The sequence below is a fragment of the Ascaphus truei genome, chromosome 3, assembly GCF_040206685.1.
Source record: "Ascaphus truei isolate aAscTru1 chromosome 3, aAscTru1.hap1, whole genome shotgun sequence".
Classification (NCBI taxonomy): domain Eukaryota; kingdom Metazoa; phylum Chordata; class Amphibia; order Anura; family Ascaphidae; genus Ascaphus; species Ascaphus truei.
In genome coordinates, this window is record NC_134485.1 from 86,725,256 (window position 1) to 86,749,503 (window position 24,248).

Consider the following 24,248-nt stretch of genomic DNA (forward strand, 5'->3'; position numbering starts at 1 on the left):
ATAAAGGAAGTTGGGTTTGGCTTTTCGGTGGGACCCTTTGCTGCCGTAGCCGGGTAAGGCTCAGCACCATGGGAGAGTCTGCGGAGCGGGATCCTTTAGAATTGCCCTAATGCTGTTCTGGATCGTAAAATAAGTGCCAGAAAAGCGTTCCGGCACATGGAGGATGGGCCCCTACAGGTGGTGGTCCCTAAGCTGCACATAAGGTAGTTCCGCCACTGGTAGCAGACATTATTGCACCCACTGGCCCACGTCCGCTTCCGTTGGCACTGTGTGTGTATCCTTCTGCAACATGAACAATAATAACATCTGCTGTATCTGTAATTGAATGGCTGCTTAATAATAGTGGGTGCTATGGTAGGTAGGTGCTAATAAAGCTAACTCGGGGGTGGAGAAGGTGCATAAATGGAATATGAGGAGTTTTGAGTTTTTATTAATTGCGTTGGCTACAGACTCAAGACAACATGGGAGGCTAATCATTCTGGTTTTAGTTCTTCGCACTGCCCCTCCTCTTCCTCACTTACAAGCTGAGGGGTGTGTGCATAGGCTTCCTGCACAAGTCGGGATAAAGAGTTGCTTGCTTGAGCTACGAGATATGCAGAGTGCCAGGAGCAAGTGGCCACACAGGACTCCAGGTGCCAGAAACATAGCTGTAGAAGTGACCAGGCATAGTTTGACTGGAGAAAATCCCGCTGAGGACAGAAGCAAGAATAAGGTTTAAACCAACATGGAATAGCAGATACAGCAACTGGAGAAGGTTTATAAAAAGGAGAGGAAGGAGAGATGGGGGGGGGAGGGGGTGGAGTGGAAAAAAGAAAGCCAGGTAAAGACAGATAGATTAGAAGGGAGCAGATGACAGATGAAAAAAGGGATAACATTTGACAGACAGGAGAAATAAAGTGACAGATAAGAAGAGACAGAAAAATAAACCCAAAAGGATGCGAGGCAAAAGAGTTAGAAAGAGAGAGGTCAGCAAATGAGAAATCGAGAAATAGAATAAGGATGTCATTATGAAACTCCTGCAAAGTGCTTCAAGATGGTCATTACAATATTGACTATTTTTCTATATAACTGTCAAATGCACGAAATATCTTTTACACCATCTCATACCTGGCAGAATGTATGGCCTTAGAATAGAGCAAAATTCACAGTCCCAATAGATCCAATTAAAATGTGTGCAACTGGTGATTCCTCACAAAATGACTCGACTTCATATTGTCTTATGTGGACATTCAAGTCAATGGCAGTTTTCGGTGATCTCAGTGCGGTCAGCCACTTTGGCAGCATTGACTAACGTCCTTAATTCTCCTACTGCTTCCCATGCTGGAGAACATTTTACTCCCTGATCTCTTCTCTAGCCTTAGGAAGCAGCTTCACAGATTTAAAGACAGGTTCAGCCTGTTGATTTGCAGTTTTCTCTACTAGGTTGGGGGGAAGAGGGTTTGGAACATGGTTGCCACAGTCTGAAACTGTCAGTCTTGATCAGGGGTTTTTAACCTCTTTTACCTTAAATCCCCCTAAGGGACCAACAAGGTCCCCAATCACCCTATACCAATAATTTTATTTATGACGTAATGGTACCATTTCAATATTTTTATTTCATATGCCAGCAAAAGGAATATGAACATACTCGACGTAGGTGCAAAGCAAAAATACCAGTTGTTAGATGAGAAAATATATCGGCCATGTATGCCAAGGAAAGAATAAAGTCTCAGTTTTCAAGCTGATCAGCAAGATTGCTTTCTTTCTCCTGTAGGAAAAGTGTGATTTCTAGACATAGTTCCATCACTCGATTGAGCATCCGACCAAGTGCAAGCCAACGAACGTCAGTGTGGTACAGTAAGATGTAATTTTTGCACATAATTCCTGGCAGAAAAGCTTGAAGAAGTGGAGTGGTGATTCATAGCTCGAGGCCTGATGAAGTTGACTGCTTGCACTGCAACTGCCATAGCAGATTAAACATTTGGTGGAAAAGTTTTTGAAGCCAGGGAATGTTGATGCAAAAAGCAATGGGCCACACTAACTTGCGGGGACTAATTTTTTTTACAAGTGAGCCAAATTCACGAATGCTTAATGTCTCAAGTTTAGATCATTTTTAATATTAAAAAAATTAAATCTTCAACAAATCCTAGCAACTTCTCAATCACCACCTGAACCCCCTTCAATCCCCACCTGGGGGTGAAATCACCAATGGTTAAGAACCCCTTCTAGATCCAAGTGTTCCTCCTAGGACAAGTGAGTGTTAAAATCTTATGGTGAACAGACAATGGCAGCATCTTTCAATTCATTCAAACTGCTCTACAAACGATGCAGTTACAACACAGTTTAAGACCGTTAAATAGTGTCAAACAGCATCAAAGCTAATCAAATCAAACGAACCGTAGCACATTTTCAGTCTTAAATTTACAACTGAGAACGGAAGATGCACAATGATTTCCTATTAACCAAGTTCTGTAAACATGAGGGGATATACCACTGATTACGCCTAAGACATCAAGTGCCTGTTGTATGAATGTCCCGCTGACCCTGCTGAATTCTTGTTGTCCCATATTTGAATCTCTAAAAGGAGAAGGAGGCTGGTTTGGTTCCATTAAGGACAATACGGTACAGTGGCAATTGCCAATGTTTCATTCTCCACCGAATCTCATTTGATAACCTATGTGCTACAGTATGGGCAATGTAATATTGATGTATGGTCACCAATAATGCTTGAATCTGCATATCTCCTTTTACTGTGATGTTTTTGAAAGGCAGAATGCTTCTACATTTGAGTTCCCAACAACACACAACAATTAATGCAACTGAAAAGGTGCTACAAGAGCAAACAAAGAAGCCCCAATGCACATCCTATATGACAAATTATTTTATTGATTTCTATATGGCCAACACATATTAAGCCAGCAACCTTGTCAAGGTAGCACCCTTTTGAGAAGGTCGTGCACTACCAATTTTATACTGTGTCCTTTGCATTTCCTCCACTGCAAAGAGAAAACAGAACCCTGATAAAGCCAAAAGAAAAGGGACTAGACATGAAATCACAAATGCCCTTTTTGCAGCAAAATTTGCAATTACCGATGATACCAATTATCACTCATTAAAGGCCATTCACCTGAATAGATGTTAACGATGCATAATGGTTATTGCTCTTCAATTAATAAACCCTTGCTTCAAAAAGGGAATTTTCTGATCCATTGTAAAGGTATCATGATTTGCAAAGGTGTTAAGAGTAGGAGTTAGTAAAGAGTTATCCGATGCATTGTATATTGTGATTTATTCCCGTTTTTTGGTTGATGCTGTAATCTGTTTACTTTTTTTTAGCGTCCAAAAAAGTGTTTCAACCTCTAAATCACATGAAATAAACATTGCCACAATTGTATATGCAGACTGAGATGGATACACTGTGTAGTTTTTGGATAACATTGCCGTTTTACATCACCTATTAGGAATTATATGATGTCATAGGGGTAATGCATGAAGGGTCTCAAATGAGCATTATGATCTTAAAACAGCAGTCTGCGCTAATCACCATTTTTCTTTTTTGCATTCTATTTGTATCCCCTCGTTATTTCCCCTGCCATATGCTAGGGCGGGGGCTCAAGTCCTATTCCCCTACGAGAATGAAATGCTAGGCCGCTAGTGGAGAGCTTGGCGGAGATCAGACAGTATGACAACACGTATCTTTCAATAACAGGGGCTTGTATTTATATGCTCCCACAGGAACACATCAATGATCCTCAATTGTGAGGATTATACACTTATCAAGCAACACAGGTTATACAACAATACACCAACGTGTGAATTGCTGTGCGTTTGTCTCTTCTTAAGTCCCAACGACCCTTTGTTATTAAGGAACCCTTTATAGGTGTCGGCACAGCGTTGGAGGTCATAGGTGTGTAGGGTTAAATGTTGCAGGCCTGTTACTTTGCATAGACTTGAGAAGGAACCGGTATGTATACTGTGGTGTTTGCAACTGGTATCCTCTCGGGAGTTACTTACGACTTCCGGAACACGTGCAGTTGATACGTGGGGTTGACCTTGACTGTCCTATCTGTGGTTGCTCCAAATCAGGAGAACAGCAGTAGTTCTGCTCACATGCTTGTCTTAGTCTCCAAACTTGCTGGGATAGTGACACGACCCTCCTGGTCTCATCAGCTTTCCCTCCACGGGCTCCATTGGGACTCTAAAACACTCCTTCTTTAGCCCCTCTGGGAAACCAATCATATCAAACCTCCCTTGGATTCTCAGTCATTGGCTCAAGAACCTGTCCATCAATCAGAGGTATCCTTACAAGGGGGTTACATATTTATTTCAATACTCTTCAATGCGTTTTTTACTTTTAAAATCTGATTCTTAGCTCAGGTGATAAGCGATTATAATATATTAAGTGCCTGGGAGATTAAAATGGAGCTCTTCCCACAGCTCAGTCTTAAAGTTACCACAGTAACTACAGTACAGAAGCTAGAGATTAAGAAAATTATGATTTGTAACTATACAAATTATATATATATATATATATATATATATATATATATATATGCAAATATAACTGTATGCTCATCTGCATGTCTTAGGCAGGTCTGCAACCCCGCCTTTCCCCATTATCACCCAGCATACAGCACTTCCACTGCAGCAAGGGATTCTGGGAAATGACATGCAAATGAGCACACAGTGTCACTTTTTGCCTCAATAACCATTTTTAACATGGTTCCCTATAGGCTTACATATATATATGTAACCCTGTTTCCCCCATCCAATCTCATCTTGGGTCTCTCTAGGGAAATAGCACTACAGTTACATCTGTCTGGTTGGTGCATACCTGCTGGTAATAGGGGGCCCTGAGTCTTCCGATGGTAGAGGGGAATAGCAGGACAAGCTTCTGGGGTTGTGTCCGAAATCTACTTACAGGTGCAGTGCCTCCATCTTGTGCAGCCCCCAGCTGTATGGGGTGAAGTCTCTTCAAAATAACTCTCCCCCTTCCTCCCAATATACTTCAGTCTCAGGCCAGGAAGGTATAGGTAAAATGCAGCAGCTCTTTATTTGATCTTCCCTATTCAGCAGCAGTTCTCCAGGTCTTCCCCCTCAGGATGTCCCTGAATCAACTCCCAGCCTTGGGCACCGAGAGCAGTTCCAACTCTTCCCCTATCCCCTGGTGGGATAGGAGGAATGAATCTCCTCACCGCTTCCCTGAGGGAGGGCCTCAAGCCTGTCAGATCCCTGACAGCTTGGTTTAGGTACCCTTGTCCCTCTCGTGGTAGGGACAGATGGACTAAATAGAAAGTGGCAGTACATTAAGTAAGCTCCAGTAGGCACCACCCCTGTGTCTCTAATTGGACACAAAGCCTGATGACACTACCTTCACTGACTCACTGCACTGCATGAAGTGGGGAAAACCCATGATTGTTCCTGGTAAATCTACCCTTACTAGGTCTTAGTGCCAGGAGGAGGGCAGACCTATAGCCCAAACCACACAGGGCTACATATATATATTTTTTTTTAATGAGCAGGATGCAAGATACTAACCAGATCTGGAGGCAAGATATTAACATTTATGAGTTAAATAAGGCTTTGTGTGCTATATGATCTCCTGGTGGAGAGACCATGGACCATGGGATGTTAATGGCACGCCTGAAGGATTTCTGTTGGCCGGGTGGCACAATTCTCAACTGGTTCAGATCTTTTCTCACTGGCAGCTCATAGAGATTATCTTCAGGAATGTACTCCACTGCACCAATGTCCCCCTGCGCCTGCAAAATGTCTCTGTAAAGCGCTATGTAAAACTAGCAGCGCTATACAAGAACACGCTATTATTATTATTATTATATATGCACAGAAATAGCCGTGTGAGTCCAGTTGCGATAGTGCAGAATGAATGAGTTCTTCAGTATTAGGTGATACCTTTTTTCTAATTATGTCATAGGACAAGCTTTCGAGAGTTCTCCTCTCTTCCTCGGGTCAGGAATACTGGTTTACAAAGGAACCTATGGCTAAAACAGAGGTTTGGAAAGCAGAAAAAAACAGAGATTTAGATACGGTGGGGTGACAGGGATGTTTGAAGAAATTGTAAGGGTAATAAAACGGTAACAAGTAACAGCATGTAGGGGGGGAGATGCTGGGGGAGGGGGGGGAGATGCTGGGGGAGGGGGGGAGTTGTGGATAAGGCCGAGTCCATAGAAGGACAGGCCGCGCTGAGCCGTGCGGATGCTCTGCGCTGAGCCCCTGCATCCTCAATGAGGATGCCTTGAGAGGGGGCTCACGCGAGCGTCCGCAGGCGTGCGGAGGCGCTGGATTTTTCAGCCGACAGCCAAGCTGTTTTTCAGCGCGCTGTCGGCTGAAAACATCCAATCAGCGCGGAGCAGCGTCAACATCACGGCGCCGTGATGTCAGCGCCGTCACGTTGACGTTGGTGCGTCGCGGGCGATTGGCCCAGTGACGTCACTGCCCCGCCTCCCTCAGTCTCCCCCCGCCTCCTCATCGTGCCCGCTGGCTCCCCTGCATGGGCATGAAATCGCGCAGATTTCAGCAGGCGAGCCTCAGCGTCACCGCGGCTCCGAACTCCTCACCCCTCTATGGCCCCAGCCTAAGGCTTGCCTGCCTCTCTTCTTATCCACAGCTCCAGAGCTGAGAAAGGTCCCAGTGGGGGCCTTTTTTGATACCTGAATGCGTTATCCGACGCCGGAATGCGTTATCCAGCGCTCACCGCCACTGACTAAAATGGGACTCACTTTACAACGGTTTCACTATCCAACGCTACTTCCAGAATGGATTCCGTTGGATAACCGAGGACTGCCTGTATGTATGTTTGTGTGAATTATGCAAGTATCTGGCAGTAGTTGTGTGAATTGTGCATGGATCTACACATCCCCTTTAAAGTAGCAGCTGAGAAGTGTTTCTCAGTGCTATAGTCTTAAAATGGGATTTATCCAAGTTTGCCTCTATACCAAGTGGGTTTTCCATTCTATTTGCTTTGCATTAATCTTCCAGGTCTCAAATGGTGCCCTAATCCACAACATCAGAGATAAATATAAGAAGCACACTTTACAGACGTTTAAGACATAGCTCCTTAAGAGTGTATATCGCCAATACCCCTCTCCAGGCTGGACCTCACCAGACTTTGCATTATCCGGGATCCTGCTCTGCAGATCCTGTTGTACAACTTCCATGCAATCACCAGAAGCAGTAGCACAGCTAGAAGTATGCTCTGGGCCCAGTAATACAGAAGCCCCTTCCACGGCTCCACAAGCATCAGTGCGTGATTCCTTAAGGCCTTGCTTCCTCTGTACACCACATTCCTCCCTGTACACAGCACCCAAGACACCGGCCTACAGGCTTGTCCCACAACACAGGAATGAGATGACCAATTGTCTGTGGTCAGGGAGGAGACTGGGTCCTGGCTCATACTGTCACTCTCCAGCAGGTGGTGCTGGGACCATGGCATCTTCAGCAGCACAAACTGGTACGGTATAGGTCGGCTCTGGCGAAGCTGCAATAAGGGATACAGGTTAAAGGTGCAGGTTAGGATCAAAGTGAACTAATATCTGATATAAATCACAGCTGCCTCTAACAAAAAGTTCAGACAATTAAATGTAGTTTATATTAAATCATTTTCAAGTAACCAGGTTATTTGGAAGGTTAATGCAATCCTTATCCATACACTGTGATAAAAAATCGTGCCTCTTACAACCAAATGCTCTAAAAAGTGAAAAAGTAGTAAGGGATTCAGCGATCTGTAGATATATATAAATATATATATATACACAGGGCTCAACAAATGCACTTGCCGCACGCCACGGGCGAGAGCAATTTGGCCACTGTCGAGTGCTTACCTGCGGCGGGGTCATGCAGCGTGGTGCTGCGATCTCCATCTTCTCCCCTGCAAATTGTAATGTTTCCCCTGCAGGTCCTAAAAAAATGGCCGCGCAGCGTCAAATGACGCTGTGTTGCCATGGTGACAGAACACTACGTCACTTTGTGACGTCACGCGGTGCCACGTTGCGTGAGGCCATGATGTCACGGCGTCCCACTGCCATGGTAACGTGACATCACTTGACGCCGCGCGGCCATTGTTTCAGGACCTGCAGAGGAAACGTTACAATTTTGCAGGGGAGAAGATGGAGATCGCCGCACCACGCTGCCAGCCCCCGCCGCAGGTAAGAGTCGTGAGGGGAGGGAGGGGGGGTGAGTTACTTTGGGGGGGGCGGGCGAGTGGGTTTTGCCGTCGTTTGTCGAGGCCTGTATATATGTATAAATTGGGATCATCTTAGTTGGATCGCACCTTTGGAGCAACAGTGCCACATACTGGCTGCAAACTTCGGACATGCTTAGTAATAATGAGTTCTGCAAATAAATCATCTTTATTTTAAAAATGTGTCAATACTTGTACTTTAAAAAAACAAGTTCAACTGGATCCAAATGTCAGGAAATAAGAGCAGACCTCAAACATTGTCTTTGGTCATGCACATATATATCCACATTTTGGGATTCCGTATTGGAAATCATCAAGAAAAAAATGAAGATTGAAAAACCTAAAGACCCTTTGGTCCTAGTATTTGCTAATATGGAGTCGGGGTTGGAGGAGGACGTAAATAGAACTAAAACAATCAAATCTGCTGAATTTGTTTTTCTAGCAGCTACAGTAGGAAAGCTATCATGCTGCAATGGCTGTCATCAACCCCTCCAAGTATGGATATCATTGGCGGATTTCCCATTAGGATTGTTAGGCCGGGCCTAGGGCAGCAAAATGTTGGGGCGGCAAAAATATCTGCTCCCCCCCATATGGATTTGCAGTGCTCTCGGGCCTTTCAGACCTAATGGAAAGGCGCTTACATGTCGGCCACCTCCTTGCTACCGCCCTACATCTCCTTTGGAATCCCAGCGTCAAATGACGCCGCGGACGCCCCAACGTGACATCACACGGCGTCTCTCGGTGCCATGGCAATGTGACGTTGTGACATCAAATGATGCTGCGCTACCATGGTAACGCGTGGCTTTGCGCCGTCACGTTGATGACGTCTGCGGCTTCATTTGACGTAGGGGGTTCCAAACCCCAGGGCGGCAGCAAGGAGGCAGCAGGACACATGTGAGTGCCAGGGGCGGCGGATTTGAAACAAACAGATTTATAGTACAGAACTACCTAATCTGCCTAAAGAGTATAGATAAACTAGAAGCCTGCTATCATAAAGAAGCAAAGACAAATAAATGATTCCAGAAATGGGGCTAGTTTGTCAACTCGATGTCAAAAAAGGTTAAAATGTAAATAGAAAAACTCTGAAAATGTCACATGGTGTTTAACTAGACAGTTACTAAATCAACGAGAAAGGAATGATGATTAATAATCCCAATAATAACAGAGTACCGTATATATTTTAACAAAAGAGAAACCTCACAATAACACATCTGCTCAATAAAAAGGTCCGATATAACAGTTAAAAGTCAAAAATATTTTACCCACGGGGGAGGGGGAGTTTTGGTTCTGATTATAGATTAGAAGTTGATATTTAAAAAAAATATATATATATATATAAAAGAGGAGTGAAACAGAATCGGGCGCCCGGCGGCCATTTTTTTTTAAAATTAGCGCGACCCCGGTTCTAGCACGGTCGGATCGGGTGGCCCCCGAGGACAGCGCTATAACGGGGTTGAGCTGTATATATATATATATTTATATATAAAAGAGGAGTGAAACAGAATGTAAAACCTACGGGAATGTAAAACCTACGGGAATAGAGGAAACATAAAGAACATTCGGTGCCAACAGAGTAAAAGCAAGACAAAAAAAGGGGATCTAACAAGCTTGCATTTGATATATGGTACAGTACAGTATGTACAATGAATGCACATTGGTATTTGTATGTTCAGAAACGAACCAATGAAATGATGATGTGTATACTTACCTGCATGAAACTGGATGTAACAATCTCTGTAATGTGAAATACTTTCCTTTCTCTATCAAACACATGCAACTTTCCTCAATAAAAAAATACTTTGAAGAAAATAAAGTTGTATAGTAGCCTTATTGGCGACTTACAATGTGTCCAAGTAGTTTCTCATTTGAAGATGAGAGTGATCAGCATAACTTACGGTTCTACGTACCATCATTAAAGAGATAGGGAGCAGGAGAAAACTATTCATTTAAACAAGGGCACCGCTTTTTTATAAACAAGACACTATTTATAAATGTTCATGGTAAATTTATAGTTAATGGTAAAAACAGCCTCCTGAAGCTCGCACAGCAGATCCCTTCCTTTCTGCTTTTTTTATTACTTATATTTTTATTGATGTTTTCAAGAAGAGGGTTAACAAAAAAATAAAGGATTACCAAGGGGAGGAAGGGGGAAGAGGGAAGGGAAAATTCCATCACTATATTTCAACAAAATAAACATAGATCAAATAAACAGCAGAAATTGTAACATACATATTACCAGCACATTCCAGAAACAATATTTTTTTCCAAATCCAACAGACTAAACAACAAGGAGAATGTTCTATTGAGTCCCGCTAAGAGCCCACAATCAAAATGTAAACTCTTGAGTCTGAGCCTCTTAATTCTATTTATTGACTTAGCTATTGATCCATGGGTTCCAAACTTTATAGACATTTTTAACTGTGTGCCTCATGAAAGAGGTAAGTTTTTCCATCAGCATTATGTAATTGATCCTATGAGTAATCATTCGTCTTGAAGGCGCGGCTGGGTGTTTTCCACGATGCAGCAATAGTCCATCTGGTCATTGTGAGAATTTGGGTAATCAATTTACGAGTCGATGAATTCAAATTGTCTACGGGCTTAGAAAATAACATTGTCACCGAATCTTGGGGAATTGTAATCTCTAAAGTTTCTTCTATTAACCTTTGGATTCTACCCCCAAATGTCTGGGTCTCTGTGCAAGACCCCCAAATGTAGGAGATATCACCAATCGGTCCACCTCCTCTCCAGCACTGATCCAAAGGAACTAATAACTGGCTCAATCTTTTTGGGGTGAGGTACCATCTAAAAAGTACTTTATAAACATTCTCCTTACTTGTACAAATAGATGTCTTAGATGCACAGTCCCAGATATCTTCCAAATGTTCCCATGGGATTTCGATTCGTAGGTCAGCCTTCCACTTACTCATATAGCTATGACTTGGGAGATCACCTTGTGATCTAGCTCTTTATACAGGAGTAATTAGACCCTTTTGATAACATCTATTCCTGCATAACCTCTCAAAAATGGTAAAATCCGGGAATTCAAGAAGAGGGGAAATAGTAAGAATTCTTAGGGGCCGATTCACAAAGCTGTGATAAGTGGTTTAATGGATGATAAATGTCCTTATAGCGTGATACTGCCTCCTTTGCTATTCACAACGCAGTGATAACACTGCAATATCGTGCTATACTGACTTTTTAACTATCGTTAACAGCCAGAGGCAAAAAAGTTGCTTGACAGGCCAAAAAAAGCCAAAAACGCCCTTTTCTGCCAGTATTAGCTATTCACAAAGCTGTGATAAGCTTATCGACCTATAAAATCTCTAATATTTAGCTGGTGCTACTTTGGTCAGCAAGTAACAATGGGTGGGAACCTTTTGAATGAAATCAATAGGAAAAGGAAGATGGGATGGAGCGCATTTGGAAAAAAGAAGAAAATCTTGCAAAGGGAACATTCGATTGTGCCTCAAAATGAAGTTTTTTGACAAGTGTATTTTGCCTGTGCTCAGGGCTGGCTGGGAGTTTTGCAGGGCTCGGTGCAGTGGGATTTTGGCAGGGCCTTTTACCTTCCCCAGAGCGGAATCTCCTCTTGCTACGCCACGTTGTCGTGGCGACGCTGGACTCGCTGCAGTGGCACAGATCAAGTTGGCCCTGCTTGTGCTCATGTATGGATGAGCAATCTATGTTTTTTGTGCCTGAGGTACAGGGAGGAAAAGTGACTGGCCTGAGGTCACAAGGAGCTGACACCAGAATTTGAACCATGCTCACCTGCTTCAAACTCAGTGTCATTGGAATCAGAGTCCGTATCTTTACTCACTGAACCGCTCCTTCAGCCCTAATCTATTTGAACAGATAGATATATAAATATGTAGCCATACTACTGAGGCAGAGGGGGGGGAAAGCATTTTGTAGCGGCTCCGGGGAATGTGAAAGCCGCTGTTAGGTTACCTGCTACCAACAGGTGATACATATATATGCAGGGGGGATAAGGCAGTTCTGTGGGGGGGATGAGAAAATGATGAGGGATGGAGGAGAGTGGATGTGCATGGGATGATGGATGTTATGTGTAAAAGATGATTGGGGATATGTGCAGTGGGTGATGGAGGGATATGCAGGGAATGTGCAAAGAAGGACAATTGAGGGGGGGGGGATTTGCACAGGGAGCATACTGGATGGGGCAGAGCTTGTATTCTTTGTGGGCAGAGCTAGCAGTAGGAAAGCAGGGGGTCTGGGTATGAGACTATGGGATGGGGCAGTTGGGTATCAGAAGGAGAGAGACAAGCTTCTGGGGATTATGAATCCGGGTTTGCCTTGTATTTGGCCACTCACTAGAGGATATAACCCCCACAACCCGAACTTGCACATCTTTAGAAAAAATAAACCCTAGCTCTGCTACCAACCATAGTAGGTTGGAGAATACAAACCCTCATGTTCCCACGTCATGCAGAGGAATCATTTTAATCTTTCCATGCTGCACACAAAGGGCTACCTCACCGCTATCATGGCACGTAGGAGTGATGGTGCTGCCTGGCGTGGCCAAGAGTCCTGATTTGGAGGATGACTCACAGTACACTGAGCAGAAGAACTTGCTCACTTTATGGATTCCCCCACAGCTTGTCTATTTGCATCCTCCTGGCTGTTAATTACCCCTCCTGGCCGTAATCCACCCCTTCATATTTTTGAGGCCTGTAACCAGGAATTATAAATCCAGGATACCTCCACATTAGCTCACAGCTGGCATAGGCCAACTTGGCTACATATGGAGTCCAGGAAGCAGCAGGTTGTAGGTGATGCAGTCATGGAGTTCACAATCATCTTTTTTTTTTTTTCAACTTCAATTTTCTTTATTGGGGATACATATTCTGACAATATATCACAGCCCATTGCATTCCCATCCCCCAACATCTTATTTTCTTATTCTCTTTAATAACATCTGTCCCTTATTAAGGCTACTTTGTTTTATGACAGGGACAGTACATAAAAGACATACAGGACAAACCGGACATCGGACAAGAGGGGGGGAGGGAGGGGGGGGGTAAAAAGAGGGGGGGGCGGAGAGGGGTCTGCTCCAGAAGTTTCTGCCGTCGAGGGGTCCGCTTGTGCGTTTCATCGCCATTTCCGTAGAGGTAGTGCTGTTTGCAAACCTGTTTCTAGTGCTAGTGAATCATCTTGCTGTTGCACAGTAGGGTCGTCGGGTTGTTACTTGTTACTTAGGGGGCTGTCTTCTAACTGTACGTCTCTATGTGTCTATTGGCTTCTGCCCTCTAAAGGAGAACGCGTTCTCGATTATTATAGCAGAATTGCGGCGGTGTCCACCCCGGGGATGTCCGCCTGTGCTAGCCATGGTGACCAGACTTTCAGGAAATTTGTGCCGGTGTCATTAACCAAACTCGTTAATTGTTCCATCCGACAAACGAGCCAAATTCGATTCCGAATCTTTGGGATAACTGGAATTGCTGTCTGCTTCCATAATGCTGCAATCTCGCACCTGGTGGCAATTGCGAAATGCGTTATTAATTTGTGTGTCGCATTTGGCATACCCTGGATCCGTCTGCCCAGCAGGAACAACCACGGGTCCAGGGGGATCTCCCAACCGAGAATCCGCTGCAACCAATCTCTAATCTGTTCCCAAATCGGGACCACCTTAGCGCAAGACCACAGCATGTGTTGCAGGTCGGCCGTCTCCCCGCACTGTTTTGGGCAGAGCGGGGAGTAGCCCTTAACAAATTTAGCCAATCTAGTTGGGGTGTAGTACCACCGCATCAGGACCTTATACGCGTTCTCCTTTAGTGTGGTACAGATGGAGCTTTTAGCCGCTGCTTGTATGATCTGCTCCCACTCCTCGTCCTCTAATGTCTCCCCTAGGTCTGTCTCCCACTGTCGCATGTAGATTGGCCGGGTCTCGCTTGTCAATTTTGGACAGACCACTTCCCCATACATCCTAGATGTGAGTCCCCTTGTGTCCGTATCTCTGGAGCACAGCTGCTCAAAATTAGTGCGTTTTGGTCTAATTGCAGTTTTGTTATAGAAATCCCTGATCTGAAGGTACTTAAAAAATTCTGTATTTGGGATATTTTTTGCGGATTTAATTTGATCAAATGATTGTATACTTATCCTGTCCCTCAGATCATTCAGTCGGATAATGCCCGCCTGCATCCAATATTTCATATTCTTACTGGCTAGGCCCGGAGCGAAGTCTGGGTTGCCGATGATTGGCGTCATAAGAGATGCCTTTGTAGTTAAGTTACAACTAAATTTGGAGGCCTCCCACACTCGAATAGAGTTGGCAATGGTCTGTAGTGGTGTGCCGATCTGGCGCGCCCTCGCCTTGGGCAGCCAGATCAGCGATTGGATATCAATCGGCGCACAACATTTTTTCTCCAACTCTACCCATCTCCTAAGGCTTGGGTCTGTGTGCCATTGGAGAATTTGGGCTAATTGAGCCGCTTTGTAATAAGCGAACAAACAAGGTACCGCTAGGCCTCCCCTGGTTGTGGGTCTCGTCAGGATACCCTTAGCAATTCGTGGGTTTTTCTTATTCCAGATGAATTTCATTATTGCTGACTGGAGGGAGAGGATGTCCGAATGCACCAATGGTATGGGTAGGCTTTGGAAAAGATATAACATCCTTGGAAGGAGATTCATCTTCACGCTTTGTATCCTTCCAATCCAAGAGATGCCCCCCTTTGCCCATATTCTGAGATCCTCTCTCAGCGTCTTTATTAACCTGGGAAAGTTTGCTTTATATAGAGTTTTGTAGTCCCGTGTAAGATATACCCCTAAATATTTGATTGCGGAGGGTTGCCATTTGAAATTGAAGTTAAGATCAATCAGTTTTTCGACTTCTTTGGGAAGATTTATATTGAGGGCTTCTGATTTAGACTGATTAATCTTAAAGCCGGAGACATGATTAAATTTGTTCAGGATTTCAAAAACATTAGGAAGGGACGTGAGCGGTTTAGATAATGTTAGAATGACATCATCTGCATACAGGGCGGCCTTGAACTCATGCTCCCCAATTGAGATTCCCGAGATGTCAGGGCTATCTCGTATATGGGCTGCCAGGGGCTCGACACATAGCGCAAACAGCAGCGGCGAAAGTGGACATCCCTGTCTCGTTCCACTTTTTATGTGGAATTGCTCAGAGGGAAAACCCTGGTGCCTCACTCTCGCCGTAGGGCTCTCATACAATGCCATGATGGCCCGCATGAGACGTCCCCCAAAGCCAAACGCCCCAAGCGTCGCTGATAAGTAGGGCCAGTCTATTCTGTCGAAGGCTTTCTCCGCGTCTAGACTCAACACCATAGAATGTATATTTTTCTTTTGGGCCAGATCAATCAAGTCTATGATTCTTCTGGTGTTGTCTGCCGCTTGCCTTCCTCCGATAAACCCTACTTGATCCGTGTGAATTAACCTGGGAAGGACATTACCCACCCTGTTCGCTATAAGTTTGGAGTAGATTTTGATGTCCGAATTGATCAGTGAAATGGGCCGGTAGCTCTTACAGTCTGCCGGGTCCTTTCCAGGTTTGTGGATCACCGAGATAGACGCCTGGAGCATCTGTGCTGGGAAGGAGTTCCCCTCTAGTATACCATTAAACAATTTTAGCATATGTGGGGCTAGAATTTTAATATATTTCTTATAATATAGATTAGAGAAGCCATCGGGCCCCGGTGCTTTGGCCGATTTTAATGCTTTGATGACTTCTTTGAGTTCTTTCAGGGTAAAGTCCGCCTGTAGTGCCTCCCGCTCTGCCCTTGCCAAGGTTGGTAAATTTGCCTCTTTCAGGAAAGTGGACAATAGATCCCTCGTTTTCCTGCTGTGGGTGACCTTGTCTCCATTATAGAGTTTTTCATAGTAGGCTTTAAATTGCTCCACTATTTTCCCAGGTATGGAGGTAAGGTCTCCCTGTTGGTTTCGAATTGCGTGAATAGCGTTATTTGGAAGCTTCTTTTTTAGCTTATTGGCAAGTAGTGTATCAGGCTTGTTCGCTTTTTCATAGAATTTCCGGTTAGACCAAGCCATTTCCTTCTCAGCCTGGGAGGTAAGGAGGAGGTTGAGTTTAATTTTAGTGTCTAATAGTTGTTTGAGTATATGTGCCTGTTTATTAGCTTTGTGCAGGGTAGAGAGTTCTGCTATTTGTGTTTCTAGGGCCTTAGTTTTTTTCTCTCTTTCCCTTTTTCGTTTGGCTGCCAAATTCATCAATGTCCCCCTGAGAGTCGCCTTATGAGCTTCCCATAATGTAGCTTGTGATGCTACACTACCCTCATTCTCCTCAAAGTATTCCTGAATTCTAGCTCCTACTTCTCTTCCGAGATCCGGGATCTTTAACAGGATCTCATTTAGTTTCCAGTTCGCTCTAGGTCTATCCAGCGGAATTAGTGTGCACCGCAGCTCTATTGGTGCATGGTCTGACCATGAAATATCATGGATCTCTGTGCGAGAGACCCCAGGGACCATACCGTTAGACACGAGGAAGTAGTCTATCCTACTGTATGAGTTATGTGGGTGAGAGTAGAAAGTATACTCTCGTTCTCCTTGATGTAGTTCTCTCCATATGTCAATTAGTTGGCACTTGGCTATACCGTTAGTTAGAGTTAATACGTCCTGTCTATGTGGTTTGTTAGTGGTCGTGCAACGGTCTAGACTAGAGTTAAGGACTCTGTTCCAGTCGCCTGCCAGTATGATATTGCCTTTTGCAACTTTACTTAGTTTAATGAAGAAGCTATTGAAAAAGGATGTGGCGTTATCATTTGGGGCGTATACAGTAGCGAATGTTATTGGAGCTTCTCGGATGAAACCCGTGATGATCAGGAATCTCCCTTCTTTGTCCTGGTATGTTTTGTCATGTCTATATGGGATATGATTATGAATTAGAATGGCGACCCCTCTTTTTTTAACTTGATCTGATGCTAGGAAATGGGTTCGGAAATTTTTATCAAAATACTTGGGGAAGTTAGTTTGGGAGAAATGTGTCTCTTGTAAGAAGAGTACTTCTGCGCCCTTACGTCTATAGTCTTTAAATGCTACTCGCCTTTTCGCCGGGCTATTCAGGCCCTTAACATTATGGGATATTAGAACTATATCCTTACTCATGAGCAGAGCTGTGCTGTTCCGGCTGTCGTAGTAGTTCTCTGCCGCCTCTGGCAAGGCCACTTCTGCGCTTCACGTGAGCACCAGCCACCTTTAGCTTGATGACCCCATCTGTAGGGATGGAGGGAGGGGGACACACATGGGGAAACAGGGGGGTGAACATGTACACAACATCACAGGAAAACTCTGAAACAATCAAAACATATAAACTTTCTCGGCGTTCTCTTTCCTCCCTCCTTTCGCCAAGATTTCCTCCTTTGGGTTTATAGTCCAGAATTCGAATGTTCGGACTCGAGGCCGGGTGTTTACCTCCTGTCCCCGAACATCCAACCCAAAGGGTTGCGCTAGTGTGCATAGGGAATTTTCCCCTATTTACTAACGCCAGGCCCATGCCGACTTCAGGGCAGGCCTCCTCCCACCTCTCCTGCCTCTCCCCCTCTAATAAACGTAGAACTTCTTCTCACCCACTGAACTAAGGGTGAGCCCACCAACTCCCCGTGATCCTGTGTCCCTTATTACTATAGCGCTGGACTTGTCGCAATTGCAGTCCTTAGTCGTTTGTTACGGTATTTCCTGTCTGTCTCCCTTCTGGGTTTTGTATCCCTTCCCCCCTCGCAGCTCTGCTTATTGTATATTCCTGCCCGGGCTATTGCTCTATGTCATTTCGCAGGTGCTATTCCCTTATCTTCACTTAGAGCCTATTCCCTTGTTCTCTATCTATCTTGGGCACAGTACAACCTTCCTGCCTCCCTTCCTGTAACTTTCTCTTCTCTTCTCTTCCTTCATTTCCTTCCACTCCTCCTTCCTCTCCTTACTACTTCCCCCTCGCTGTCTTACCCCTTTCTGCTCCCCCGCTGCTATGGATACCCTCCTAGTGCGCCATCCCTTTTTGCACTATTGCATTATCTTTCTGTTCTTTCTTCTATCTTTGCTGCCTCCTTTGCTACTTCCCAGGCCTTCCTAACCACTTGCTGTACCCTCTTCTCTCTATCGCTACACGCCTTGTATTGCCTGCAGATTACCTCCTTAAACTGTTAGCCCTCTTACCTGCTATTCTTCCCTTCCCCGTGTGGTGGTCCCTCCGTCTCTACTCTCAACTACCTGTGTTTCGCCCCTCGCGCTGCCTACTCTTCCCTCTGTGGCTTTTCTGGGGCTGCCCCTGCGTCGATTTCTGGTTTCGCGGGCGTGTATTTAAATTTTGGCTGCGGCTGTCTATTTGGTGCCTGATTGGGGCGTTGTATCCAGCAGGCGCTCTTTCGCCACCTCTTGGGGCCTTCCGCTGTGCTGCCACACTCAAGATGGCGTCTGTCTCCCCGGATCCACCCCATGTATGATGACGTCCTTCCGGTCCGGCGCCATTTTGGATTGAGCTTTCGTCCCCGGCGGTTGAGTGTGAGCGCGTTCCTGCTTCCCGCCTGCAGCTGCCTTCCGGCTCCTGCGTCTCACCTTGGCTCCAGCTGCCTCGTGTGTCGCCGCCATCTTCTTTGGAGGGGAGCCATCATGCTTTTCCCTGCCGATGTCTCTGGGGTCTTCCCAGCTGCTCTCATAGTTTGTCCAGGTAAGTAGAATTCTTATATTTGTTTTTTTTCACAGCCTTTGTCTTGTGGTTGAAGGACTGCGCTAAGGGAACGATACCGGGAGCACATTACAGGGTTTGGTGGTTGCTCGTGACCCATTTAACTTGAACCAAACAACAGTAGAACAAACATATAGTCCTTTTATGCCATATTTTAGGCGTTATCTTGATGTGCCCTGGGGGACCTTTGGGCTTGGGACCAGGTGGGGTCTGGCATAGAGCTTTCTGGGGTCAACTTTTCAGGGGCCTCCCCTAGTCCCAGCTTGTGCAGGAAAGCAGGTCCCTCATCCACATCCTTTATCATGAAGGATCTGCCACTTCTTGCCACCATCAGTCCAAAGGGAAAAGTCCAGCGGTACCTGACCCCCTTCTCCCTGAGGATTTTAGTGATTGGAAGCAGGGTTCGGCGGCGGGCAAGAGTGACCGGAGACAGGTCCTGAAAGATCGATAGCCTGACCCCTTCATACTCCACCACTGGAAGGGGTCTGGTGACTGTGAGAACTCTCTCCTTCGTTTTATAATAGTGTAGGCGAATCACTATATCCCTTGGTGGATCATTTTGTAGGGGCTTAGCCCGGAGGGCTCTATGACATCTGTCCATAGCCAGTGCTTCTTTGGGGGTCTCAGGGAGCAGCGATTCTACCCAAAGTGTAATGTATGCTTCACAGTCCAGTACGCTCTCCGGTACCCCTCTGATTCTCAGGTTATTTCGCCTATCGCGATTTTCTGCGTCCTCTTGCCTTTCTCTTAATTCATTTATCTGCGCTTGCAGATCCAAGGATTTCTTATCCTGCCGTCTGATAGCGCGAATAGACTGGTCCACTTTTGTTTCTAGGACTCCTGTTCTTTCTCCCAGTCCAGTTACTTCCCTCTTTAAGTCCTTCAGTTCGGCCTGGACAAACGATTTGAGATCATTGCACAGCTTTGTGATGTCGCATTGCCTTGCCGGTCTTTGCTCTTGGAGGGTAAATTGCTCTTCTTCTCCGTCAGGTTCAGTTTCTGAGCCGGCATTCAAAAGTGGCGCCATTCCTGAGCCTGCACCGCGCGGCTCTGCCGCTCCGTAATACTCTGGCATCACCCGTTTTTTCCCAGGTTTGGGGGTTTTGCGGGACATCCTGAGTGCTTAAGCTGTCTGGGGCTTTATTTCTGTGTTGTTTGGTCTCGGTATTTGTGGGCTATATTTGACTTTATGGGGGTCGAGGCAGGGAGCTGTCAGGTTAGGCTGCCATACTCCTAGCCGTCGCGCATGCGCCCACAATCATCTTTTAAGGCAATTCTGCCCTCATATTTAGGAAGAGTCATCTCGCAGTGGTCTCTGGACATGTTACACTACTTACCCTATTCAGACACAGATTATGTTGCCATTAAAATCATAACATTTTAACCTCAGTGGGCAAAAAGAACATCTGCAAGTCTGTTGGCCCACCACCATTGGGACTGTCCTGAATCTGTAGGTAATCTTTTCGTCTACTGGTTTCTATGCATTTGTTTCACTTGAATCAGTAAAAAATGACATATTTGCTAAATCTGACAAATGTATTTTTAAATATTAGCTGATTTATTATCCTATTTGAGTGCTGGGAACTATCTTTTTCTGATTAGGTAATAAACTGTGGCCTAACAATAGCTTCGGGGCCCAAGACTTGATGGACATGTTGTTGAACTAAGCTTAACATTTAGCCTGAGAGAACTGGAAATGCACAGGAAAGAAAGACAGAGAAAAGAAAGCAGCTGACCTAATCACTTATTTCTGGAAAAATTACTATGGGAGGATGGCAGAAAAAAGTCATCTGAGCCATCGTCAAAAATCACGTGTCCACACATCCACCCTTTTTGAAAGATGGTAACCTTATGATTTTCTGAAGCCATAACAGAATTGCTAACTAGCATCCATGTCATGTTGAAAGTGTATATTAAAGGTCTCAAGTACAAGTTTCCATAAAAATGCAGCACTGTGAAGTACAAGAATACACTGCGATAAGTGTTAGAATTCAAGGAGTGGAGAGAGAGCTCATGTTGACCAATAGTTGCATGCACTATTGCTCAACTGGTGCTCTAGTGAATGCCCCCTTTCTAGCTACTAACTACCTTGTAATCGTAGATTACTACTCAGAGCCCTGGGAAATAGACTAAACTATCAGACACCTACTCAGCAACAATTATCGCCCAGATAATGGGCCACAATTTACCAGCAACAAATTTGCCAAAGAGTGGGATTGGCAACCTTGGGAAGGGCTACAAGTTTGGGACTATTAAATCTTCACTGTTATGCATTAGAAGTTGAAGGACATACATTCCGCCGGAGCCAAACATTCATTCGACCAATAAAACATCATACTAACAAAGAACCAATGATGAAAGAAGCTCCAGGAAACAACCAAGGTATATCAACAAATCCACAGAGGACGTGAAAGAAGAAAGATGTGGAATCAGAAGATGGCCTCACAGAAACCAGAGATGCTACCAGCGAAACGCAGAACATCTATGATAGAAATGTTAAAATCCCACTACCTAACCTGAAAAGTACTCGCACCCGCTCCAAAATCAAACCACAGGAAAGATGCAAAGACTATATTCTATAAGACTCAAATTTCCATAAGTAGTTGTTCTTATCCTTTTACTTAACTTAAAATAAAAAAACAAACAATATGTGATCATGTGGATGTTACAATAGATGACAGTTGTAGAGCATGAGGTGGCCATCCTGTGGCCCACAACGCCTTTGGAATGTCCCGTGATGGCATTTGGAATGGCCCGTGATGGCATTTGGAATGGCCCGCGTGATAAAGGAACAAAAAAGAAAGATCGACTGAAAAATAAATCAACAAATTCTTAAAATGAAAAAACATGACGGGGAAACTTATGAACATTAACATCAATTTAGAAAATGAACACAATTTTCATAACTTGTTTAACATTGAAAAACACAATAAATCAAATCAATTGAAATAATTAAATTCAAATTAAATTCAAATTATGCCCCGTCTTTGCTTTGTGTGCAGACGTTTTTTGACAATGAACTTTGTTAAAACTAAGTACAGATCTGTAATAACAGATGGGCGCTGTCTGCCTCTGTTATCAACCTCGAAAATCCATCCTAATATTGAAAAACTTTTAACTGAAACGCAAGGTGGGACATCCCATTGCTATATTTTACATTCAGATTCTTCTTTCTTTTCATTTTTATTAGGATTTCAAGTTTTTCTCTTGTCAATAACAAATGTTTGCAATATTTTTAATGTTTTTATTATCCCCGTTTACTTTTGCCGTTATTTCGTTTCGGTTATGAATTTCCACCTGGATGTGGAGGAGGGGGGGCAGTAGGACAGTGGCCCGTCAAAACATTAGTGCCAATTTATTGGCCCGCCTGAAAACAAGGTTGGCCACCCCTGGGGGGTAGCTGCAGCAATTACCCCTGCACTCTGACTTGAGAGTGTATATTCTTAGTATATACTTATGTTACTTATTGTTACACTTGTATCAGATATATCAGACCTGTAGTAAGAGAAACAGGCATTGCACGTAATAACCGTTGTATTCAAAATAAAGGCTGGTTATATGTTAATCCGTGGCGCCCAAGCCTCAGAGCCATATGAGAACAACCGTGACTCACTATGCCCGCTCGTTTTACAATGAAGGTGGCATGTAGTTAAACGGGTTCAACCCCTTTCTGTTATTATAATGTTAAAAATCAGCAATTCCAGCTGCTCATAATTTCTTTTTTTACCCCCCTTCTACCTCCATTTTTTACCAGGTGGGAGTCTGTGGGTCCCCAAAACTGAACCATGGTATTTCCTAGCACCTGTTGTTCCTGAGATACTCAACCGTTGAAGTTACAGGGTTTAAATCCCCCTCTGGGGAAAACAAAATGGCTGCCATATCTCAGGTCAATCAGATGTCGCAACATCATCAGTTGTGGCTTTCTATTTGATGGCTATCTATTAAATCCCCTTTATAAAACAATGAAGTAATAGCAGTAACTTCACCGGAAAGTGTCTTAGGAACTGGTGGGGCCCAGAGCACTGTTTAGCTCTGGAAGACCCCCTGATTCCAATCCTGTAAAAAAAAAAGGCGGTTAAGATGAGAAATAACCTGCATCTCCCCCACAAAAAAATGTGATACAAGAAAGAAATACCTTGTTAAAACAAATGAACATTAAAGCGGCAATCCAAGCAGCTGTTTATTTCCCATTAAAAAAATTAAATTTAATAGCATTGAAGAAGGGGGGTATCCGGACTGAACCCCATTAATTACAACTCCGGGGACCCCCTGCTTCCCGAGATACTGACCTCCAAAGGGGATGCCGGTAGCCTCTCCACTTGGCTTGCAGGGTTCATAGAATGGTGGAGTTTCAAAGCTCTCGCTTCCTGCGGACCAATAGGAAGCCGTGACATCATCAGGTTCGGCTTCCTATTGGCCCACGTGACGCAGGAGCTTTAAACTTTGCTGAGATACCGGCACCCTTTTGGAGGTAAGTATATCAGGAAGCAGGGGTCCCGGAGCTGAAATCAACACAGTTCACTTCCAGGGAGACCACTATTTAAAAAAAAATAATAATAATAAAAAAAAAATGGCGTATGAATTGCTCCTTTAAGAAATTATTTATCTAGAAAGTAAAGAAGAGAAACACCCACCATACAAATAATTGATTTTTTTTTTTAAATGCCAAAAAGATACCCTGCCCAAAAAATGTACCCCCGTCTAAGTGGAGAAACAAGGCTATAAATTGATATACAATACAAAAACTGTAAATATCAACACACATAAAAATACTAACTATGGTTTTCACTGCCAGCACTGCAATATCTATTCAACATTCACACAGATTTACCAGTACATACATACCGATGTTATTATCTGACGAGCATGTGAGAGTACTGTCCTAGATTTGGGCAATTCTGTCCCTTCACATTCCATCTTCTGACACCATGCGGCCACTCCAGCTGTGTGTGTTTGCTATGCTGCCTCTGTCCTTTCTCACTGCTTGTTGGAGATGGTGTGAGCAGGTGGGTCACAATAGAATATTGTGTGACATATTCTGAGTGACAGATGTGCTGATGGCATTGCTGGGCCAATGTAACGTGATGTAACATCAGAATTAGGGAAAGGGAAAAATACACATACATTACCCCCCCAAATATACACATACACACACACACACTCACACACACTACACCCCAAGACGCACTACCCCACCAAACACACACACACTACCCTCCCAAACACACACACTACTCCCCCAAACACACACACTACCCCAAGACACACTGTCCCCCAAGACACACCATCCCCCCAAACACGCACACTCTACCCCCAAAAAACACTAGCCCCCAAACACCCACACACACTACTCCCCTCAAGACACACACACACAAATCACCCCCCCCCCCCCCCAACGCA

The 24,248-nt window shown here is 44.5% G+C and overlaps 1 protein-coding gene across 2 annotated transcripts; it reads right to left on the minus strand.

Moving 5' to 3' along the window:
- Positions 1–447: 447 nt before the first annotated feature.
- Positions 448–24,095, minus strand: TMEM270 (transmembrane protein 270). 2 transcript variants are annotated; one of them, XM_075593321.1, is made up of 3 exons: positions 23,694–24,095; positions 7,103–7,477; positions 448–689 (listed from the first exon to the last, which is right to left on the minus strand). In XM_075593321.1, exons 1-3 carry the CDS (start codon positions 23,763–23,765, stop codon positions 474–476), a joined length of 663 nt encoding a protein of 220 aa, XP_075449436.1. In that variant the 5' UTR covers positions 23,766–24,095; the 3' UTR covers positions 448–473. The 2 variants fall into 2 exon arrangements, 1 of the variants encoding a protein (XP_075449436.1); XR_012800173.1 differs by lacking the exon at positions 7,103–7,477.
- Positions 24,096–24,248: the final 153 nt, after the last annotated feature.

Excerpts from the sequence above, each read along its gene's own strand:
- TMEM270 (XM_075593321.1), bottom strand. The coding sequence starts at position 23,765 with ATGGAATGTGAAGGGACAGAATTGCCCAAATCTAGGACAGTACTCTCA. Across the intron at positions 7,478-23,693 it reads CTCGTCAGATAATAACATCG|CTTCGCCAGAGCCGACCTAT; the intron begins GTATGTATGTAC and ends CCCTTATTGCAG. Across the intron at positions 690-7,102 it reads CCCGGATAATGCAAAGTCTG|CGGGATTTTCTCCAGTCAAA; the intron begins GTGAGGTCCAGC and ends TTCTGTCCTCAG.